This window comes from Panthera tigris, chromosome A3 (genome assembly GCF_018350195.1).
Source record: "Panthera tigris isolate Pti1 chromosome A3, P.tigris_Pti1_mat1.1, whole genome shotgun sequence".
Classification (NCBI taxonomy): domain Eukaryota; kingdom Metazoa; phylum Chordata; class Mammalia; order Carnivora; family Felidae; genus Panthera; species Panthera tigris.
Genome location: NC_056662.1, coordinates 1874750 through 1896600, shown reverse-complemented (window position 1 = coordinate 1896600; position 21851 = coordinate 1874750). Strand labels below are relative to the sequence as shown.

General features: G+C 61.2%; 1 protein-coding gene across 1 annotated transcript in view; it reads right to left on the bottom strand.

Moving 5' to 3' along the window:
* TAF4 (TATA-box binding protein associated factor 4) overlaps positions 1-21851 on the bottom strand; it is a 65555-nt gene that overhangs the window by 8659 nt on the left and 35045 nt on the right. The window contains exons 2-14 of the mRNA XM_042980002.1: positions 20429-20595; positions 19100-19219; positions 15930-16049; positions 15042-15164; positions 13534-13623; positions 12719-12964; positions 10327-10474; positions 9824-9938; positions 7528-7697; positions 7074-7204; positions 6283-6408; positions 5791-5847; positions 5247-5366 (exon numbers count right to left, since the gene is read on the bottom strand). Coding sequence (XP_042835936.1) covers positions 5247-5366; positions 5791-5847; positions 6283-6408; positions 7074-7204; positions 7528-7697; positions 9824-9938; positions 10327-10474; positions 12719-12964; positions 13534-13623; positions 15042-15164; positions 15930-16049; positions 19100-19219; positions 20429-20595 — 1733 coding nt within the window. The remainder of the gene's footprint in view (positions 1-5246; positions 5367-5790; positions 5848-6282; positions 6409-7073; positions 7205-7527; positions 7698-9823; positions 9939-10326; positions 10475-12718; positions 12965-13533; positions 13624-15041; positions 15165-15929; positions 16050-19099; positions 19220-20428; positions 20596-21851) is intronic.

The following is a 21851-nucleotide window of genomic DNA, read 5'->3' as shown; positions in this document are numbered from 1 at the left end:
CTGATGAGGAGAGGCATATGGAGAACTTTTTAAAGTACGGATTTTATGTTAATTGTTACATATGTAACACATAAGCCTCCCTCTGAAGTTCAAAAACAGACAAAAGCAACAACGCATGAAAAACCTCCCAGAACAGTGTTTGGCGACCTGCGTCTCTCCACCGTGTCGCTCAGGGTCCCCGCGCTCACCGCAAGCAGCCACCTCGTGCCCGGCCCTCCCCGTGGGGTTTGGAAACACACGCTCGTCCCGCTCCTTGGCCTGTCCTCCAGACACATCTGAACCGAGTCGGACCTTCATCCACGGGCCTTGCCCGCCTGCCCTCCCCTCCCCCCAGCGCCGGGGCCTCAGCAGCCAGAGCGTCTGGGAGGCCGGGTGTGCTGAGCGAAAGACCAAACACATCGGCAATGACGGAACTCGATCTCCCACGGAGACGGACTCACGGGCGAGGACAGGGAGGAGGCCGGGAAGCCGCCCCTGGGTGCGGCCCAGAAGCGGGGTGCCCGCCGGAGCGCGGGGACCGCTTCAGACGCAGAAGGGCTGTGCCTGCACGCGCCTTCCCCCGCGTGGACTGCAGAGGGGCCCGGAACCGGCCTCCACACGCCGCCCCCCGCGGGGGACCGGGGCTCCTGGCCGGGAGCCCGAGGGCGCAGAAGTACCGGAGGCTCCGGATGCCTCTCCTGCCGGCAAAACCGCGACGTGTCAACAAGGGTGACATTTCAAAAGGATATGGAAACAGCTTGAAGGAGCTTCCACTGCCCAAATCTAGAAATAACGAGAGATTGATTACAACCCACTGAATACCACGGGAGACCACGGCCCCGGCCACGGTGGCGCACAAACGCACGAACAAATGGGCGGACGGAGGACGGAGGGAAAGGTCTTCCTGCAGCAGAAGGCGTGAAGGGGACAGACGTCACGGCCTGCAGCCGCGATGGCGCGGAGGCTGGGGTGGCCCGCGGAGTCCTGGAACACCTCCTCGCTCAAGGCGAACAAATACTAACCGAACGGCGGTGACTACACGCCGGACAGTGTGGCCAAACCTGGTGACCACGGTCCGTATCAGCAGGAAGGTCACCACACGGGGTGCTTCCTCATGTGACAGACTGGACGCAGTGCCATCGAGATGGAGGCATTTCTGCCAGAGTCACACAGACCCAGGCCGAGGCTCATCCCGTGGACGGAAGTGCCGGCCCCTGAGCGCTGTTGAGAACGAGGGATTCGTAACAGGCTCACGTGCAAGCCAACCGGATGCCCCACGTCCCTGCACAGACGTGGAGATGCTACTGGGGCCACTGGTGACACGGGGGCATGAGGACAGGCAGACATGCCGCCTGGAGTCTGTGCGGCCTCGTGCCAGACAGGGCCCGGAGGTAGCAGCACTAGGGGTGCAAAACGCTCCATCAGAGGAACGTATACACACACACGTGTAACACACACGTGTAACACACACACACACACACACACACACACACACACGAGACACCGTGACGGGGTCGGGGTCATGCAACACTCAGAACTGAGAGCATCAACAAAGAGCTGTGCGCGCTACTCCTACAACTCTTCTGTAGGCTTGATACTATTTTCAATGAAAAGAAAGCTGTATTTTTAAATAAGCACCGTCTGCTGGGAAGACAGCAACGGGGGCAGCAGTTTCTTCATCTTCCCAAAGGCCCGTGTATGACTCACGGCAACTGAGCGGCCAAACCCAAAACCAGCAACCGCTATTTAGAGCAAACCCCGCGAAGACGAGCCGCGGGCGGCCACAAGCCCGAACGGGACCCCCAGAACTGTGCAGGACGGGCTCCCGCCGGGCTGGAGGCCTCAGGGGGCAGCGGCCACAGAGCAGCATCCCGCGGACGAGATCGGGAGGTAGGAAACAAGGTGGGCAGGACGGGGCGGTGGAGACAGGGACGGCCCAGGAGCGAGGCGGGGAGGGGAGCCGTGCATGCTGACAGCAAGCGTCCAGCACACGAAGGCCACGAGAGAGGGGCTCCGCCAGGTTCGCAGGCTACCTCAGACACACACGCCCATCGAGTTCGAGGAAACGAAAGTCACGTGAAAAGAGCCAACGGGACGGCACGAGGATTGAACCCCTCCCCCCCAAGTTGCTACAGGGAAGAGAGAAAACGAAGACGGGTAACATCCTTGCAGACAGTGAAAAACACCGAGAAGACAGAATCAACAAACAGACCAAAACTGTAACGGTCTACCTCAAAACAAGCTAAGAGACACTGACGACAGTCGTAAAGAACAAGAGAAGCCGGAATTAGCGAAACTCAGAAACGAGGCGCCAGAGTTGGGAAAACATTAGACAGAAAACTCAAGAAACCGCGAGCACAAGAACGTGAGCGCAAGTGAGGCCGACAGAGGGTTCAAGAGGCAAGGACGACACAACGGTCCCCGTCGGGGTCTCCAAGGAGGAAGCCGGGGAAACAAGCCACCAGAGATGTTCCCGAACGAAAACAGACTTGAAGCTGCGTGAACGCCACCCATACCCGAGACCGCCAACCCAGACAACCGGTTCCAAGGAAAATTAAAGGCTCGTAAGAAAAAAAAACAAATTCTTTGGGGAACTTGGGCTAAAAGAACACATGACGTATAAGAGAAACAAAATTAGACTATCATCAGGCCTGAACAGCAACACTTTATGCCAGGAATACATATCCGGAGTAACACGTTCAAGATTCTCGAGGGAAGCAAATGGGAGACGAGGATTTCACAGCTACGCAAACGGGCCTTCAAGTACACAGGGCACGAGCTGCTTCCGCGTGTAAGCACCTGCAGACGCCCTCCCCACGAACCATCCCAAAACAAGCCGGCAGAGGAATCACAGAAAACCGAAACGACCACACAGACACCAACATCAAGATGAATCATCCGCGTGACGCACACGGTCCCTCGAGGAACCCTGCGGGAGGACGAGAGGGACCGCGGGGCGAGGCACTGCTGCAGCGAGCGAGGCCGCTACATGCTCGACACGCACGACAGGACGCTCCCGGCCAGAGCCCCGCCTGCCCGAGCGGGAAGACCCTGCTCCCACCCCAGCACCCAGCCTCGAGGCCACCTGCCCTTCCCCGGGAGCCACCTGGACGGGGGAGGCAGTGTCTACGGGGGGCGCACTAGGTCAGAGGGGCGTTCCACAGACCCTTACTGACGCCAAAGGGAAAAACAAAGCGCCCGACCGAGTCAGGATGAACCGTCTGCTAAGCGAGAACCCGCACTCCTGGGAGGGAGTCCATCTGCCGCCCACAGTCTCCAGCACCGAGTGGCAATCGCTAGACACGCAGAGAAACAGGAAAGTGGGAGCCGCAGGTGAGGAGAAGAGCAGCCAGCAGAGAAGGTCTGAGCCCAGACCCTGGACCCGCACAGGCATTAAAGCAGCCTTTTTTTTTCTTAATTTTTTTTTTCTTAACGTTTATTTACTTTTGAGACAGAGAGACAGAGCACGAGTGGGGGAGGGGCAGAGAGAGGGAGACACAGAATCCGAACAGGCTCCAGGCCCTGAGCCGTCAGCACAGAGCCCGGCGCGGGGCTCGAACTCACGGACCGCGAGATCGTGACCTGAGCCGAAGTCGGACGCTTACCCGACTGAGCCACCCAGGAGCCCCATAAAGCAGCTTTTATGAACAGGCCAAAGGCAGGATGTCCCGGGGGCTGTGATCTCTCTCAACACGTGAGCAGACAGGGAACTTCAGCAAAGAATCAGAAACCGTAAGAAAGACTGGAAACCCCAGAACTGTGAACACATCGGTGGGCGCGAGCTTCAGTGCGTGGGCTCCACGGCTGCCTGTGGGTGACACGGCTCCGTGTGGTCAGGGGACCTGAGGACAAACAGGGGAAATCATCCTGCCTGAAGACGAAAGAAAAATGAACACTGCCAGACACCTGAGGGCAACGTCACCAGGTCTCATGTACGTGTCGCTGGCAAGTCCAAGAGGAAAAGCAAACCGGAACCAGAAAAAATTTTGAAGAACTGAAGGCCACCATGTCCCCAATTTGAGGAACTTCTTCTACAGATCAAAGAACCCCAAGCAGGCCAAATGTCAAGAGAACCAAGTCTAAAAAGGACCGAGACAAACTTCTCAAGTTTACAATGAAAACGTCAAAGCAGCCAGAGAAGGGAGATACGTCAGGTGCGCGGCACAAGCGTAAACCACGTGGGGCCCAAAGACACCGGAACCACGTCTTCCACGGGAGAGAGACGGTCACACATCCATCGCAGCTGCTGATCAGGTTAGGAAAAAGGGTTCTGCCATTTTGCAAAACACGCCAGGAAACCTCCCACCTTTTTTGTGATCCGGAACGAGACAGCACAGCATTGGGACGGGGATGCCCTCCGCGGCGTGAAGGACTCCAGCCGTGAAACAGAGGGGCTCGGGGAGCAGGGGCATAAGGGGTGCCTGGTCGTGGGGCTCCCACATCCCTCTTAGCACGTCCTCACCTAAAGTACACAGCTCCCATCTGGACACGCTCAGCTCCTTCAGGAGCGTAGAAGAGACCAAATCTTCAATGCAAAAAAAAGGGCTGTCAACCCAGACTTTTGCATTCAGAGAAAGTACTATTCAAAGTTGAGGGGGGGGAACGCCATCCCTTTCGAGTAAACAAGCTGAGCGAACCCCGCCCTGCCCCGCCCCCACCAGCGCAACGCCCACTACAAATGCCGGACACGGTCCTGTGGGCCGACGGAAACGCTGCTCGTGCAGGCCCGGACCGCGGCCTCCAGAAGCAGAAACTACACACGCCAACGGGAAACGCCAGGCTCTCTTTCTTCCCGTAACTTAAAACACAACGGACGGTAAACCAAGATAACAAAACCCTAAGGCTGGGTTTATAACCGTGTGTGAAGATATCACAACAAACAACACGAGAAACCAACAAAATCTGGACACACGGAAAGCGGCACGGGTCCCTCTCCCCGGCACCCGGACTCCCGGCCCGGCTCCTCGCCCGCCCCACGCACGGGCCTCTTCCAACAGCTCCTTCCGCGGGCGGCCCGACGCTCACCGCGTCCACGCACGCGGACCAAGCCTCCGTGCGGCGAGAACCCGGGCTCCCGCAGCGTCCACGACAAGCCGACGTGAGCGTGAGGTGTGGGGCGCACAAGTACTCCGGGGAGGCCCGCGGGGGGGGGGCGGCGCGCGCAGGGCGGTCGAGGATCCTGGGCACCTGCCCGACCTGGGGCACAGAGCGGAGACGCCCCCGGGGCCCCTCCAGCCCTCCTCGCCGCCGCCGCCACGGTACTGTACCTCGGTCCCCGACCCCGGTCCCGGAGAGTCCACCTTCCGCTTCTTCCGGGGCCCGATGGCGGCGAGCGCGGTGAGGTTGGCGTCCCGCTGCCTCATCTGCGCCAGTTCCTGCTGCTGCATCTTTGTTGAGAAAAGGAAAACAAGGACCGTCAGGTCACACGCGTGGCTCTCGCTTTGCTACGAAACAAACAGAGGCGGCTGCGGGTCTTGGGAAACCGTCAAAGTTGAAACTTCTCTCACGTTTGGCTTCAACGGTAAGCTTATCCCACAATCAGAAACACGAAGCAAAAGCAGATGCGCGCCTCTCAAAGCCCAGAGGACGTAACGAACTGAAAGTACAAAGACTACGGCGCACCCAGTGGGGAAACGCCGCCACATGTGGGAGCGGGACGCGGGCTGTCTGCAGCCGTCTCAGGCGGCTGTGTCGGTGCCCACCGTACAGAAACACCGCCCCTTCCTCACCCTTTCTTGTGTGGCACGAGCAGGTTACGTGAGAGTCTATTTTCAAGTGTAGAGTAAAGATTTTCTGGCTAAAGACGCTTACCTCTTTTGCCTTCTGTTTCAACCTTAGTTGTTCTGGGTCTTCTTGTCTGGATCGAGACTATTTTTTAAAGAGGTAAAAAGAAAAATAAGCTCGGACCTAAGTGTTCATCGTCTAACAAACACGCTATTTTACTCATGATATAGTAATATCCAGATCATACGATGGGACGTATATTACGTTTTTCAATGCTTTTTTACGGCCCAAACGTAACAATTTAGGCTGCACACCATGGGGAAAAAAACAGCCACCATGAAGGTCAGTGCCCCTGGAGAAGAGCTCACACATGGCTTTCGCCACGCCCGCCGGTCAAGGGCTCTGACAGACGGTGGGCCAGGTCGGCCCAAGGGGCTCTGGCTCAGGTCTGCAGCCCACCCGAGGCCCCCTTCCAAATCAAATGCATCACACCTTCGGGCCCGGGCCGGCCCCAACAGCACGCTGGCCTCCCAGGGCCTGGGGTGGGAGCGGCCGGCCGCGAGAAGCGCACACACTTGCCTTGGCCGCCCGCATGAGGATCTCTCTCTCTTGCTCGTCTTTCCTCTGCTTTTCAATTTGATCAAGCTGCTCAAAAAATTTGAGCTGAGCCCGGACATCACTTGCCTGCTCGTATCTGTCATCATCCTACAGAAAGGCAAGAACACGGTCATAATAAACCTGGGGACCGGGCTGGACAGGCTGCGCACACCCCGCTTCCCCAAAGCGAGTCCTACGGAGTCCCGCACACCCGCCCCCGGCCCGGATGGCCTGCGTGGGACGGGTCTGCAGGCCAGCAGGCAGACGGAGTCTCGGTGAGCCGTGCTGGGGCTCACGAGGGGTTTCCACCTCAAACGCTCGTGTATCATTTGATTTTCACTACCACTCCGAGGGCACGGGCCTCACGCGGCTGGGCCCCTCTGCACAGCTCCCACGTGAGGACAGAGGAAGGCAGATCCCACCCTGCAACCTGCCCCTGAAGGCAGGACCTCGGTGCAGGTGACCCTCCACGACACAAACGGGGCAGCGGCCCGAGTCGCGGGAGCAGGGCTGGCTCGGGGCCGTGGGCATGCCACGGTGGCACTGGCAGGGGCTCCGGGACCCCCACCCCAGCCCCAGCCCCGTGCCTCATGCAGGCCCGGCCTGCCCTCCTCCTCCGGCCGGGCGCACGGCGCTGAGGCAGCTCCGTGGAGAATTCGGAGCCAGCGCGACGCCTATGCGGCCCCGCGCGCCCGGTGCAGGAAGAGGCTTCCCGGCAGGACCGACCCGGAGTCCACGGCCAGCTCGGCCTCTTCAGGACGGCAGTGTGTTACCTTGTACGAGAAGTTCTTCTGCTGGGCCGTCTCTGATATTTTCTCCACGAGATTCTGTAGCCTCTGCTGCGTGGCATGTGATACGTAACTCACAACGTCCGGATGCAACTCCGTGATGCCGTGTTTTTTACCTGGGGGTAGGCAACGCTTTAGCCGCCGAAGCTCCTTCTCTCCTCTCCGAGTCACCGTTCTGTCTTCCTCGACTCACCGCTCAGAGCGACCAGAGGGCGGCCTGGACAGGCCCTCGGGGCAGGGGTGGGGGTGGGGGGTCGGTCTACACCCGCTGCAACTACCTGAGAACCACCGGCATCGAGCACGGGGAAAGTACAGCACCGGTAACAGGCAGGACAAGGTACCGAGTGCGCTCCGCCGGGGAGCTGGGCAGAAGACGGCTCTATGCGGGGCTAGAGTCGCATGTGCACCGGGGGCCCCAGTGACGGCGGCACCCACGTACCGATCTCTAGGATTCTTCTCTGTAAAGGCGCTGGTAGGAGAAAGGTTTCATCCTTACAGGATCGCGTCAGGGTGCCCACTAAGTCAGAGTTCGTGGCTAATATTCGTGCACTTTCTTCCGACAGGTTTACTCCCGCCATCGAGGCCACGTCGTTGATGTCATCGTCATCCCTTCAGAGAGGAAGATAAGCTGACTGAGCGAGGGGCGCGTCGGGAGACGCTCGGGGGGCCTGACCCAGCGGTCCACAAGCGGGGCAGGGGACCCCGTGCAGAGAGCGCACGGACGCCCCTCCAGGCGAGCGTCCCGCCGGCGCCCTCCGGCCCTGCACCGTCACCTGATCGAGGAAGCCCAGCGGTCTTCTTTGAAAAAGAGTCTGGTTTTTTTTCTTCTTTTAATTTCTTTTAATGTTTATTTTTTGAGAGAGACAGAGACAGAGCACGAGCAGGGAAGGGGCAGAGAGAGAGGGAGACACGGAATCCGAAGCAGGCTCCAGGCTCCGAGCTGTCAGCACAGAGCCCGAAGCGGGGCTCGAACCCATGAACCGTGGATCATGACCGGAGCCAAAGTAGGACGCTCAACCGACTGAGCCCCCAGGTGCCCTGGGAGTCCGTTCTTTTAAAGGAAGACCAGCTAAGCGTTAAAGCTGCACAGGAGTCCCAGCACGAGGATGCATGTAGAGGGCTCCCCCACGGTCAGGACTAAGCTCAGAGAGCAAACCCAGCCACACAGGACCCACAGCTTCAAGGAGTCTGTTCCCAGTGAAACTTGGCTAAGAAAATCAAACAGCATTCTTTTCTTAAAACGGTCCCACAATTGTGGAAAAGGCAGAGTCGGGGGTGAAGGACCCTTTCCTTCCCGAATGAAGCTGCCGACCTGACGCCCCACGCCCCGGATCACCCCACGCGTGCCCCCCGTGGAGCCGGCGTCCCCCGCGAGCAGGCCTCCGGCCACACGCACGGCCCTCCCTTCAGCCTCCCTAGCCTGGGACGCTCCTCAGCCTCGCCTTGGCTCTCGTGCCAGTGACGCTTCGAGGCCACGGGCCAGGTGTCCTGCAGCAGGTGTGTGTCCCCCGTCTGACTGACGTCCCCTCCCCTCGTGACAAGAATGTCACACAAGCCCCGCAGAGGGCCGGGTCTCCTTGGTCCTTTCCTGATGCACTCTGAGCTCCAGCCCTCTGGGGTCCCTGCCGGCTTCCCCCTCCTCATTATCTCCCCATTTATTCACCGTCACGGGCTCGTGCGTTCCTGTCTCACCCAGGGCACACAGCCTGTCACTACAGACACGCACAGTGGGAGGGAGCCCATCCACCCCAGCACCGCTCTCTGACCTGATGAGATGCGCTAGCTTGCCCTGCAAAGACCCCGAAACCAGCCTTTCTCAGGCACCTGGGTCACGGCGCCACAACGGTTTTTGAAAGCCGTGGTCCGAGCGCTGGGCGGGCTCCCTGCCATCCGGGCGCTACTCCCAGGTGCCTCTGGTGCACACAGCAAGGAGCCCCCGCAATCTGTGCGTGGACACGGACACGGACCCCACGAGCTAACCTGGCACCACGGGGCCTTTCTAGCTCGCCTCGTGCCCGCACTAAAATTTCCTTCCGTGGGACATACCCGGATTCCCCGTGGCCCTCATTCCCTCGCTTCTCTGCTGTGCAGGTGGACCCCTCCCTCGGGGCGGTCCTCCCCGCCCCCACCGGGTGCAGGCCCTCCACACCGGGCCATCCAGGCACAGCGCCCTCCTCACCCCGCTCGGGCGCCGACCCCGGCTCGGCACCGCTGACGCCAGCCCTGCTCCAGCGGCCGACGGTGTCAGGGACGAAGTCTGGTGGGGGCGGGCCCGTGAACACCCCGAGGACGCGTGTCCTTCCCCGCTGCTTCATCGTGATCCACGTCCGCGCCACGGCCTTCCCGCTGCGCGTCCCTGACACGCAGCTTTTTACCCAGCTGCTCAAGAGCCCAAACCACGGCATTTGTTTCCAAAAGTTTGAAGTTAAAAGAAGGGCAGGTGAGGCGTCCTACGTGATGGTCACGACGCACTCGCAACACCAAGACCTAGCGTCACAACGATGGCCTTTCCGTCAGTTCATACAGTTCAATGAGCATACAGCTCATTTACTTCCTGCTGTGCGTTTGCAGCAAATCTCCCTGCGCTAACTTTGCGGGAAAACGCGTACACGGGGGTCAAAGGCACGGAAAGAAAGCGGTCCCAAAACCACAGCGCCGGTGCCCCGCGGGCGAGGCTGCCACAGGCCCAGGCCTTGGCCCCGCCACCTGCTCAGCGCGGACAGTGCGCCCCGTACCGAAACGAGCCTCCCCCGGGCTCCTTGAGTTTGTTTTTCTGCGCGGCAGCTGCTTGAGCCGAGACGGCAGAGAGCGCTTTGGTTCCAGGTAGCACGGCGGGCTTCACCACGGGCACTGCAACACAAGACAGCAGAGGTCCACGCGCTGCACGCGTGCCCCGCGCCCCCCCACCGCACCCTCCCCGCTCCCCCGCCACACACATGGGCCCAAACGGTCGGGAACCTGGCGGCTGAGGGGAGGCCATCACTGCCGACCCACCACGGTGACGCCCGTCAACACGCGGGGGACCCCTCGCCCGAAATCCTGGGCAGAGGCACGAGCGCACCCGTCAGGTGCAGGAGGGGCTCGGGACAGAGAACCCAGCGGCGCCAACTGGACCCGTTGCCCCCGAGATCACCCCGACGCGGCGATGGCCGCACGGCGCTGTGAACGCAGCGAAGGGCACCGGATGTTTGGGGGGGCGGTGGCGGGGAGCCCCGGGCGTGCGGCCCACGGCCCTCACCTGGCTGCAGCTGGTTCAGCTGGATCTGCTGAGGCGCGGTGAGCACGATGCGGCTGTGAGGCTGCCGGAGAGCGACCATGGGCGTCTGCGTCAACGTCACCTGCGGCGGGCGGATCAGCGCTCCGGGCTTGGGCGGCTGCTGGATGACCTGGGGCAGAGCCACGGGCCCATGAGCACCCACGCCCAGCCGGGGGCCCTGCCGGGACCTGGACGCCCGCGTCCGCGCCACAAAAGAGGGGAGCTCTGGGGGCAGATCTGCACGTGGGGCCTGAGGTCGGTGCCAGGACGAGGCAGGCTGACCCGGCGGCCTGGCGTTGGAACACGCGCCTTCCCCCCAAATCTCAGAAGGGGATACGGCTGCTAGCCACTGCAGGGCCCCGTTTTCCCTCCCGCACAGGGTCTCTAAGAGATGGGCCGCCTTCTACCCCGGGTGGGGGGGGGGGGGGGGGGGTCAGATTTCCCGCGTCCTGCCCTGAACTCAGCCCTCAGCCTTCAGGGAAGAGCCTCTCCTGCGGCCTCCCCGTGGGGGCCTGCCCGTGCCCACCACCCAAAGCTGAGCTGGGGAGACACCCCAGAGCTGAGTCCAGCCCCAGCTGTGTCCCCTGCTGCCCCCAGGCCTGCTCGGGGCTGTGCTGCCTGGAGCTCCATCAGCCAGAGCGAGCTCCTGCCTCTGCCTTTGCTCCAGGGGCCCCCCACACCCCGCCCCGTCTAACCCTGGGCCCAGCCCAGCGCCCCGCCCCACGCACAGTGGCACTCCCTATGCCAGAGTCACACTGCCCGGCCCAGAAGGTTATTACGTAGGTGACCTGATGGGCGTGCCCGGTATTACGAGACACTTGCTGGGGACACGGGGTGGTGCCCTGCAACCAAACTGTTTCTGCAACAAACCCATGAAAATTCACCCTCTAAAGGAAGAGTCAAGACAACAACTGCCTCAGGGTGGTCAGAGTCAGAGTCAGGTTTTGCCACGAACTAAGGGAAAAGCCACGGTTTTCATCTCCATAGGCTTCCAGGATCCAGGAATGGACCGGACTCAGGCCTAACCCCACTGCTGCTCCCCCACACATCCCCCACCCCTGGCGGGACTGGGAAACGCAGTGCAGAAGTGACCCCGTGGGTCACCACAGCCTCTGACCACAAACCAGGAACACGGGTCAGGTCACAACTACGCACCAAAAGTCAGACCTTTCCAGGAAAGACCGGAACCCACGAGGTTCTCTTCAAGGGAACGCCCCTTTAGCGCAAATTAGGCCAGGGGGGTAGGACGGCCCTGTACGTACAGACCTGCACCCTCGGCACGAAAAGCCCTCCTCTCGCACGCACCCTCAGCCCGCAGCACCGCACAGCGCCCAGCCCGGAAGACCAGACGCTCTCACCCACCATCTCAGCACACCTTCCTCACCGGCGGTCAACGTGAGACAAAGGCTTCCCTGAGCAGGTGGGCAAACAGCCCCACGAACTCTGGTGGCTCACCGGTGGCTCACTCAGTTACTATGTGGCCGCTGTGACAAAACACACTCTACGACCCGCTATCAGGTGACAAGGGAACCTGCACCGTTGGGGAGCTTTAATGGTCTGTAAAGCAACAAAATCCCTCTGAAATTAAAAAAGCCAACTGCCCTTCCAGGTTTGGGGAGCACATTTAAAATGCAACTCCTGGGGCGCCTGGGTGACTCAGTCGGTTAAGCGTCCAACTCATGATCTCAGCTCAGGTCATGATCCCACAGTTCATGAGTTTGAGCCCACATCGGACTCTGCACTGACAGCACGGAGCCAGCTTGGGATTCTCTCTCTCCCTCTCTACCCCTCTCCCGCTCACGTGGTCTCACTCTCAAAATTAACTAAAGAAAAAAAAAAAATTTGAAATGCAACCCTTCCCAGCAAAGACAGCCCTCGTCTAGCCACGGAACTCAGAAAACTGGATCCACACCTTAAATCAACAATCGGCAGCCTGCAGCTTTGTGTCACCGAGACCCAAACTGGGGCTGCAGAGCTGGGCTCAAGGCCGTGAGACAAAAGGCCCACCGACCGCCTGCCTGATGTGTCCATCGCCAGGCACACGGTTTCCTGTCCCGGGGCCGCTGCTCCTGATCAAAGATAACGTCCCACTGAAGATTCACTACAAATGCCCGGTGTTCACTGGGGGCACGAACACCCCCGGCCGATACCGGGAAGGGACAGGCCGCTGGGTAAGAGCCAACGGGCTTATCCCATCTTCCCAGGAAACACGCGTGCGGGGCCTCGGCCCCAGTTCACGCCTGAACTCTGTTAGTGCCCCGGCCTCCCCCGGCGGGAGCCCTGCCGCCTGCCTGCGGGGACGCGTCCCTGAGCCGTGGCTGATCTGCGTGAGAGGTGGGCACGGGGGTGACGGGCGAGGCTCTCGCCTTCATACCAGCGGCGTGGGCTGCCCCCGCTTGCCAACGCCAACCTGTGTGGGCTGCGTGAGGCTGATGACAGGGGGCTGGAGAGCGCTGGTCACGGTGGCCGCCGTCTTCCCGGCCGTGCGCTGGACCGAGCTGCTCAGCACCACGGCCGTGAGCGCGGTGGTGGCCTGCGAGGCGGGCGGCGGCTGCTGCTGGCTCTGCTGGATGAAGGCCGCGGAGTCGGGGGTCAGCTGTCTCAAGGCGGGCAAGCTTCTCTGGGCGGGAAGACAGACACAGGGTCGGCAGCGGCACGCGGCCAGGCTCCCTCCTCACAAACCCAGAAACCTCCCGCTCTGAGGAGCAAGCCCCTCAAGCTCAACCGCGCGGGTCTCAGCGCCTTCACGCCTCTGGGCGTCGGCGCGGGCAGCCGGGCGCACTAACCCGCAGCCCCACCGTCGCCGAGCAGGATGATTCTCCGAAAGAACCGGCTAGAATTTGCTCAGAAAAAAGAAAAGGGCGGTATTTCTGAAAGGCTCTTAAGAATGTCACGGCGGCAAAAGTTACTTAAGAGGGCCGGCCTGATGCCCTTGAACTCCACCGCCTACGGGCGAGCCCCGCCCATCGGCCTTCCGGCCGGTGCTTCTGTCTGCTCTGTGCCAGCGGCCAGGCCACAGGCCAGGGGCCTCAGGGCTCAGAGAAAACCCCCTGATGGGGAACGTGAGGAGCGTCACAGGGCACCTGAAACCCACAAGCCCACGGGGCCACCTGGGCGCCCCCCTCTCCCCTCCCCCAGGCCCACGGCAGGCTGCTGGCGTGCAGTGCCGCAGGGGGTCTCCACATTTACCTTCAGGAAAGGCACAAGGTAAGGTTGAGGTGAAGAATTAAGTTCTCGGTATAACCTACTGGTGAAATCTTCCGCTTCGATTTTTCCATCCTTAAAAACGAAAACCACAACAAAATTCTCTCGTGAACACAAGTTAACACTCCTCTGGTTATTCAGCACTGCTCTGGTGCCCGTGGGAATCAGCGTCCTTTCCGCCAGGTCTTGCATGGGGCACAGGTGACAGCATGGGGCAAGTCAGGGACGCCTTTACAAGAAGAGGCGACCCACATTGAGACCCCCAAGCCTCCAGGAGGAAGCCCAGGGTGGGAAGCGAGAACCCAGACAAGAGGCGGGCACAACCCTGTTCTGGAAACCGAAGCATGTGTGGTCTCAGGGTAGGGGAGGCTAAGAGAGGCGGGCAGGGACGGGATGTCACGGGCCATCCTCGAGAGGAAGCCCTAAGAGGGAGCGCTCTCAGCCAGGGCTGCCGACGTCTGGGGTCCCGCAGGGGAACTCGAGCTTCCGCCCAACCTGTCCAACCTGTGCCCTCTTGTTTGGGGCGTTACCAGCAGCCAGGCCCTAACTAATGCCAGGTTCAAGGAGGAAGCGGCAGCAGCGTCCAGGGTACCAGGAGGGCCCATGAGAAGGTGGAACAGGGGCCCCGGTGCCCTGCCGAGAGCACAGCCAGGTGGGGGCAGGGGTATTGCCAGATCACGTGGGGAGCGAGGGACGTAGTGCCGAGTGGCTCCTTCGGCAAGAGGGGACCGACCACAGACAAGGGACCACAAGGATGGACAGGAGAGGCATTTACTTCGTCGGCGATTTTCACGAGAAGGCGGAACTGTTACAATTAAAACAAAAAGCTAGGAATTGTTGCTTCCCGTGAGAGGGGAGATCGTTTTTCAATCTCTACGCTCCCTGAAAATACTTAAGTGCGTGGTCCAAGCAACTGCTCGCCTGCGGGAGCACGACTTGTGTCCTTTTCGGACCAAAACTAGGGTGGCCTGCAGGCAGGGCAAGAGCCAGCCCCCTGGGGAGGAGACGGCAGCTCTGAGAGTGGCTGTCCCGCCACCCGTCACCCCGGGGGAGGGGTCCCCCCCTACCCCCCACCCGGCTGCCTGAGTCAAGAACGGAGGCCCCGGGCAGACACATCCCTCCAGCAGAAAGACGGAAAGCATCCAGAAGCCCAGATGTCAGACCACCAGGCTTCGTCAACAAAGAAACCAAAAGGAAAGCGAAGGGCAAGGAGGAGGGACCTGAGACCAAAGGAGACACAGAGAAGACGGCCGTGCCCGCAGAGAGGTGCAAGAAAAAGCCTTGAAAACGCTCTCAATCAGGTGTGTTTACAAATGCTCCTGAGGTGGACAGAACACTTTCAAGTGGCCTTCGTGTGAGTGCCGTGGGAAGCAGGACGGGTGCAGGTCAGTCCCCAGGAGGCCGCCACAGGCCGCGCGCGCCTCTGGCGGGACCTCCCCGCGCGTGCGGCCTCCCCGCGTGTCAAACAAGTGCTCAGAGCCGCATCCTCTTACCAGTAGGTTCTGGACCAGCTCTTTCACGTTAGCGGCTGTCTCTGTAGACTGTTTACCAGATGAGGCCAGTTTTATTAATGTAGATAGAAAGTTTTTACATTTCTTCACGTTTTCCATGGTTTCCTGGATTCAAGTTAAAAAGATACAAGTGAAAAAGTCTTAAAAAGGCAGGTTTCTGTCAGAGCCTCTGGGTTCACCGGAACGTCTACAAGAAACTCCTTTGCAGAAAATGCAGCGACTCTCAGGGCTGCTGAGGGGTGGAAGCCGGGACGTGTGCCACGTGGCCACGCCAACCGAGGGGCACAGCAGAGCTCACCCTGACTCAGCCAGCAGCTCAACGCCCGGGGACGTAACCGGGCGAACAACCATATGCATGACCATGAGGAACCTGTGGCACGTCCCCCGTGACGTGGCTTTACCATAAAGAAAAGCTGGCGTCTACGTAAACACGCGACAAAAGGAATTAAACTATGACCCAGCTACGAGAGGTGCGGAAAAGCCTGAGCAGAGAAGCGTGAGAGGGGGTCTAAATAAAGCAGGACCCCGGCAGGTGACCGATGCGCACGTGCGCAGGGAGCCACTGGAAGCCTAGCAGGGACGTGGCTCCGCTCTGGGGACAGTCGCTCCTGTATGCTGCACGGGCCGCGGCCTCAAATGCCACCTTTTGGGCTTCTGTCACCGTGGACCTCTGGGCGGCCTGGAGCCTCAAGCAGGGGGACAGGGCCTTCCCGCCGCCCCGCAGAGCCCGCTGGCTCACAGCCCGCCTGGGAGAGGCCGAGGTCCCCGGGCCGTGCTTGCCCCGCGCAGCTCTACCCTGCAGGAAGGGGGGCTGCGGGCGGGCAGAGGGCCCCTCGAGGCTCCCGTCTCCCACCCACAGGTGGCACTCACCGTGGCAGCCGTGGAGGTGGTGGTGGCCCCTGGCACCGTTCGCTGAGGTGTCCCCGTCTGAACAGTCGTGGCCGTCCCGAGGGAAGTGGTCTGGGCAGCGCCACCCAGAACCAGCTGAGGCTACGAGAGTCCAAAGGCAAGGTAAACAGAGGGTCTGCAGAGACAGCCCTCACATCCCCCAAAAAGAACGAGACCCACAGCAGGCGGAGCCCTGGACCCCGCGGACAGCGAGCCTGGCCGAAAACGGGACAGGGAGCCCGGGCAGGGCAGAGTCTGGCCACGGAGGCCGGAGCCAGGAGTCCCATGGCCACCGGTGTGAAGTATCTGTCCTCCCAGAAATGAGAAGCAAAACGGAGAAGCTACAGCTGAAAACGTGTCACCTGGCTTGTGCAGAAGCCAGTGACGGGAAAGGACCGTCCTCCGGTCGGGTCTCCACCCACATCACCTCTGGCGGGGGCCCCAGCTACGCCCCCGCCACCAGGCCAGCCTCTCCCTGCTCTCCACGAGCGAGCCTCATCGAGAAACATCACAAAACGAGGGCTTTCCAAGCAGATTTGAGCAATCCATAGGGAGTGGGTGCGAGTGGGGAGGGGCCGGCGACCCCCACGGCAGCCCCGGGGGGCTCCCGAAGCCTGGCTCCACGCGAGCCGTCACGACAAACGGTTACCGCTCTGTGTATTACATTCTCCCAGTTGATGCGTCTAGCCTTCGACATTCCCTCTCCGGTTTTCCAGACCTTGCTGTCTGTGGCCCGGCGCGCCGGGAGGCCTGCCCTGAGCACCTGCGGCTGTGCCGGTGGCTCGCTCAGCCCCCAACCCCCCACCCCCCACCCCGCGAGGGGACGGAGCTAGACATGGCGGGCCCTCTCCTTACAACCCGAGTGTCTCGCTCACTCCTAAGGTTCGCTCGCAGGGATTACTGAGAACATCACATCACCCTTGGAAGGAAGGCCGCGGGGACGGACACACGGAGCCACCGTCTCGGGGCACTGGGGGGACCGCTCAGAGGCTTCCGGACGCCCGGAAACGGCCAGGGCACTTGTCACCCCGTGCAAGTCCCCTGCACCTCAAGCCACACTCCCCACGTTCCCTTCTGCGGGCCTGACGCGTGCATAGGTCACCCCGTGGTGCCGACACCGCGTCTGCCTTCCACCTGACCCGCCAGCTTCAGGGCCTTCTCAGGACAGCTCCGCTCACTGTGAGCAGAACCCTAACACGCCCACCGGACTGAACCCAGGCGGAGAGTGAGTCCCAGGACAGCCACCCTCTCACGGGCGCTCCGAGGACACGAGTCTGCCGCTCTGCTCCCACCTGTCCAGCTGCTTCGAGGAACAACCTCCCTGCCGCAGACGCAGAAGGAAAGACGACGAGGTACAGCCAGAGGGCAGGGCGCCCGGCGCCAGGCGGCTCCTGGGCCCCCCCCCCGCCAACCGTCCACACCACTCTTGCCTCGGCTTCCTCATCTGGGAAACCGGAACAGCGCCCGCCCCACAGCGGCACAGGGGGGAGTCACGCGACAACCAGCGACGACGAAGCGCGGTCCCCGCACGCGGCAGACGTCCGACACAAAGTGGCCAAAGCCGCACAACCTGCACCGTGACGGACGCTCGGAACACCTCAGGACCGAACAGCCCTGAACCCCTCCGCTTCGGGCTCCCCAGCCTGGCCGCCCAGCGCCAGCCGCCACCCTGCCCGGGGGGCTCCTCCCGGCTGACGGAAGGGGCCAGCCTGCCCTCGGCTTGACTGACCAGAGGCAGGCTGACAGGGGAGGGTCACCAGGGCACCCTCCCTGCCACAGCCTCGGACACCCGGGAAAGAACACACACACACACCAACCCCAGCAGGCTGATGGGGAACGTTTCTGGGACCGGGCTTGGTTCCTGGCAAAGGGCACGGGCCTCGGGGACGCAGGGAGGCTGGGCAGCCGCACACGGGCCCAGGGGTGCGTTCCAGAAGCCCCCGACCCCTCACCTGTCAGTGCCTCACCAGGAGGAGGGGGTTGTGGAGATCACACCCGTCAGCACACACGAGCAGCCGGAGCCCCGCTCCCAGACGAGACGCACTTCCTCGCCCCTGCGCTTACAGGTCGGCGGGCACCACGCCCAAACCGTCCACACTACAGATTCCTCTGCTTCACGGTCAAATAGTAATAAGGCGGTTGTTTCTGGGGCGCCTGTGTGGCCCAGTCAGTCGAACGGCTGACTCTTAATTTCAGCTCAAGTCATGATCTCACAGATCGTGAGTTCGAGCCTGTGTCTGGCTCTGTGCTGACAGTGCGGAGCCTGCTCGGGATTCTCTCTCTCCCTCTCTCTCTCTGCCCATCCTCCCCCAAAATAAATAAACATTTTTTAAAAAAACAAGGCGGGGGGGCACCTGGGTGGTTCAGTCGGTTGAGCTTCTGACTCTTGATTTCGGCTCAGGTCGTGATCCCAGAGGTTGTAGGATTCTCTCTCTCCCTCTGCCCTCCCCCGCTCACATGCACTCTCTCTCTCAATTTAAAAAACAATTTTTTTTTTAATTAAGGTGATTATTTGTAATTATGCTTCTGGCACAGAGAGAAGCTTTTTTTTTTTTTTTTAAGTTTATTTACTTATTTTAAGAGAGAGAGAGAATCCCAAGTAGGCTCCACACTATCAACACAGAGCCCGACACAGGGCTCGATCCCGTAAACCACAAGATCATAATCGAAGCTGAAACCAAGAGTCAGACACTCAGCCGAGTGAGCTACCCAGGCAGGCGCCCCAGGGGGACATTTTAAAAACACTGCTGGTGTCGGGGCGCCTGAGCGGCTCGCTCGGTTGAGCGACCGACTTCGGCTCAGGTCACGATTTCGCGATTGACGAGTTCGAGCCCCGCGTCGGGCTCTGTGCAGAGAGCTCAGAGCCTGGAGCCTGCTTCAGAGTGTGTGTCTCCCTCTCTCTGCTCCTCCCCTGCTCATGCTCTGTTTCTCTCTCAAAAGTAAATAAATATTTAAAAAAAAAAAAACAAAAAACCCACCGCTGGTGTTCAATCCCATGTGGTTTAAAGAAAAGCCTGACCTAGCCTGGGTAGGCCATCAGAGACAAAACAGTCCTCAGGACACTTCCTCCCGAAGCCCACCTTTGCATCCGACCTCCCAGCCCGCGAGGCCCGACCTCCACGCAGAGGGCGCTGCTCCCACGGCCTCCTCACCTGCACTCCGGGCGAGCGCTGCAGTGCCGTGGCGGGCTGTACCGTCGTCTGGGCCTGAGACACTTGCTTGATTATGGTTGTTGGGGTCACCTGCCGTGCAATAATAGGGGTCCCAGGTGCCTGAAAAGTAAGTAGGCATCATCTAAAAGGAGCAACAAGTGACACGGTTCCCCGCCCCAGCACAGCCGAATCGCCCCGCTACTGCAGAAGGGGAGGGCTCGGGCGCATCGGGCCACGAGCCACAGTCAACAGAGCCACCCCACTTCAAGGGGGGAGCGTGTGACCGGAATCTGTGCGTACTGTGGTAACACCACCACCGGGCTCCTTCACCCCAGTCTACCAAACATGGACTTTAAAGAACGCGAGTATCTGGGAAATCGGTCCTTGTGTGGATTTCTAGTCATCTTGTTCGTAAGCACTAAAACGGTAAGAAGCGCGCGTCCCCTGGGTCTAAAGATGGGTCACGTTGCTGCGGAACAGGAAGTAAAGGAGACAGCGGTCCAAGCGGCCCACTGACACTAATCCGGATAGAAAGACGGCGCCAGTCCTGAGCGCAGTGGTGCAGACGCGGGCTGACAGCGGCCACGCTGGCGGCCAGACGGTAACACACACACGTGACAGTGACAGCACGGGTGTCATCTGCCTGCGTCTCGCTTCACACGGCCCCACGGGCCTTGACAACACCGCTCTGAGCCGCCCTGGACATTCGATGAGGGGCACGGTGTCTCCCTGCACAGCCAAGTCCTCCGTCTACAGTGCAGGCCTTCACCTCCCGAGGGAACGCGGCTGAAATCACAGGAGGAAGAGACCTCAAGCCCCTTCCAGCCTCCACTTGAGTGACTAACCAGCCAGCCAGTCAGGACGGGAGGGTCACGGCAGCGGGCAGAAAGGCATCGGGAGACAAGACGCGGGTAGCGGGCTGGCACGCGCCGAACGGAAGTCAGGAGGCGGACAAGACACGCCAGCACGGGGGTCCCGCCCCCCCTCCACCCAACCTCCGGGCCCAGGGTGCTAACCCCCAAGCACGTGGGGCGGGGGTGCCGTTCAACGCAATCTCCTGACGCTCTCACGCGCCTCCCCGACAATAACACTAACGCACGCAGGGTTCACTCTGCAGAAGAGGAGACTGAGGCACCGGGGGTGGAGTCACGGGAGGGGAGGGAACAGACAGGACGGAGTCCAGGCAGAGTTTCGCTGAGCACGGACGCGGAGCTGGCCCCCCTGAGCCTCCCGAGGGTGGCCGCGCGTGGCCGCCCCTCTCCGCCCTCGCAGGACACCTGCCGGACGGACGTCCCTCGGGCTGCTGCCACCTGGCGCGCGTGCACTCACCTGTACGGTAGAGATCTGGACGGGAGGGGCACTTGTGGGGGTTGCAGGGCGGGGCGCCATGGTGGTCTGAGGCTGGGTCTGCACGTGGGCCTGGGCCTGCATCTGGGCCAAGGCCTGCTGAGGAATCATTAACAACTGCCCGTTCTCGCTCCGCACGAGGACCATACCTGGGGATAGAGGAGACCTGGCGTCAGGAGACGTGCCCGCCCCCGCCCCCCCTCCGCCACAGCCGGGGAAGGTGCTGACCCTACCAGAGGGGAGCCGGTCGGCTCTGAGAAGGAAAAAGGAGAAGCTGCGAGACGTGCAGGGTCGCACGCTCGCCAGGGAAGACGGCGTCCGGGACAGAAAGACGGCGTCCGGGACAGAAAGACGTACGAGGTTTTTTCCTCGTGGGATTCAAGCAGCAACCGAGTCTTGGGAAGGAAGCCAGGCGGCGAAGCTCCCGCGGCCACAGCACCTGCCTCGCGGCCGCCTGCACGGCCACACGCCAGCCCCACGAGGCGGCCCGGCGCTCGCCACCGCCCCCAGCCCCACCGGCCGTCTCGGAGGAGGGAGGCCTGGGGTCCTGGGGGCCCGAAGCAGGCACTCCTCTCGGGAACACGACTCCCGGGACTGCTCTCGGGTGCGGGGGCCACGCCGTGCCCGCGGCTAACCTGGGACGCCCGCGACACACACGCAGGGACAGGGACGGCCACCCGCGCTTGGCAGCTCCAGAGCTCCATCACCGGGAAGCAAGTGCCATCAGCCAGACGCGGCATTAACTGTAGCTTCAAGAACCACAAAGCAGCTACGTCGTCGATTCCACCAGAAAACAGCAGCCTATGCCCACCCCCACCTGGGGATAAGTCTCCCACTTGGAGGGACAGGGCAAGGAAGAAACGCTCCGCTTCGCACGAGGCCCGGTGCCTGGCGCTCCGGGACAGGAGGCCTCCCCGGCACGGCCCGGCCTCTTCCAGGCTGCACGCAAGGTGGCCTCTCCGAGAAGAAATGGCCGGCCGGCCTCACAACGAGCAGCATCAGGGCTTTCCCTCCCGAACCAAACGGGAGCTCGAGCGACCCCAGTAACTCCCAGAGGAGCCCCTGAACCCCCGGGTCCCGGCTCCTTCGACACCCAGCATGACATCCAGAAGTAACAGGCCTCTCCCGGGCTCACAGCTATAATCCCTCATTTAAAAGAACCACGTCCATGCCCATTAAGTAAGCTTCCTTCCAAAACGTCCCCGTTATAATAAACCATGCTGAAATTTAAAAACAAAACCAAAACCGGCTGCTGAAATAACACTCTGCTGGACTCTCCCAGACCCCGGAGCCCGTTAGCACACTGGGGACCCCAAAAGAGGAAACCTGGCCCTCCTCCCAATGCCAGTCTCGCAAGCCCACCATCCCCTGTCACTAGTCACCAGAGACCCCCTCCCCCTCTTTA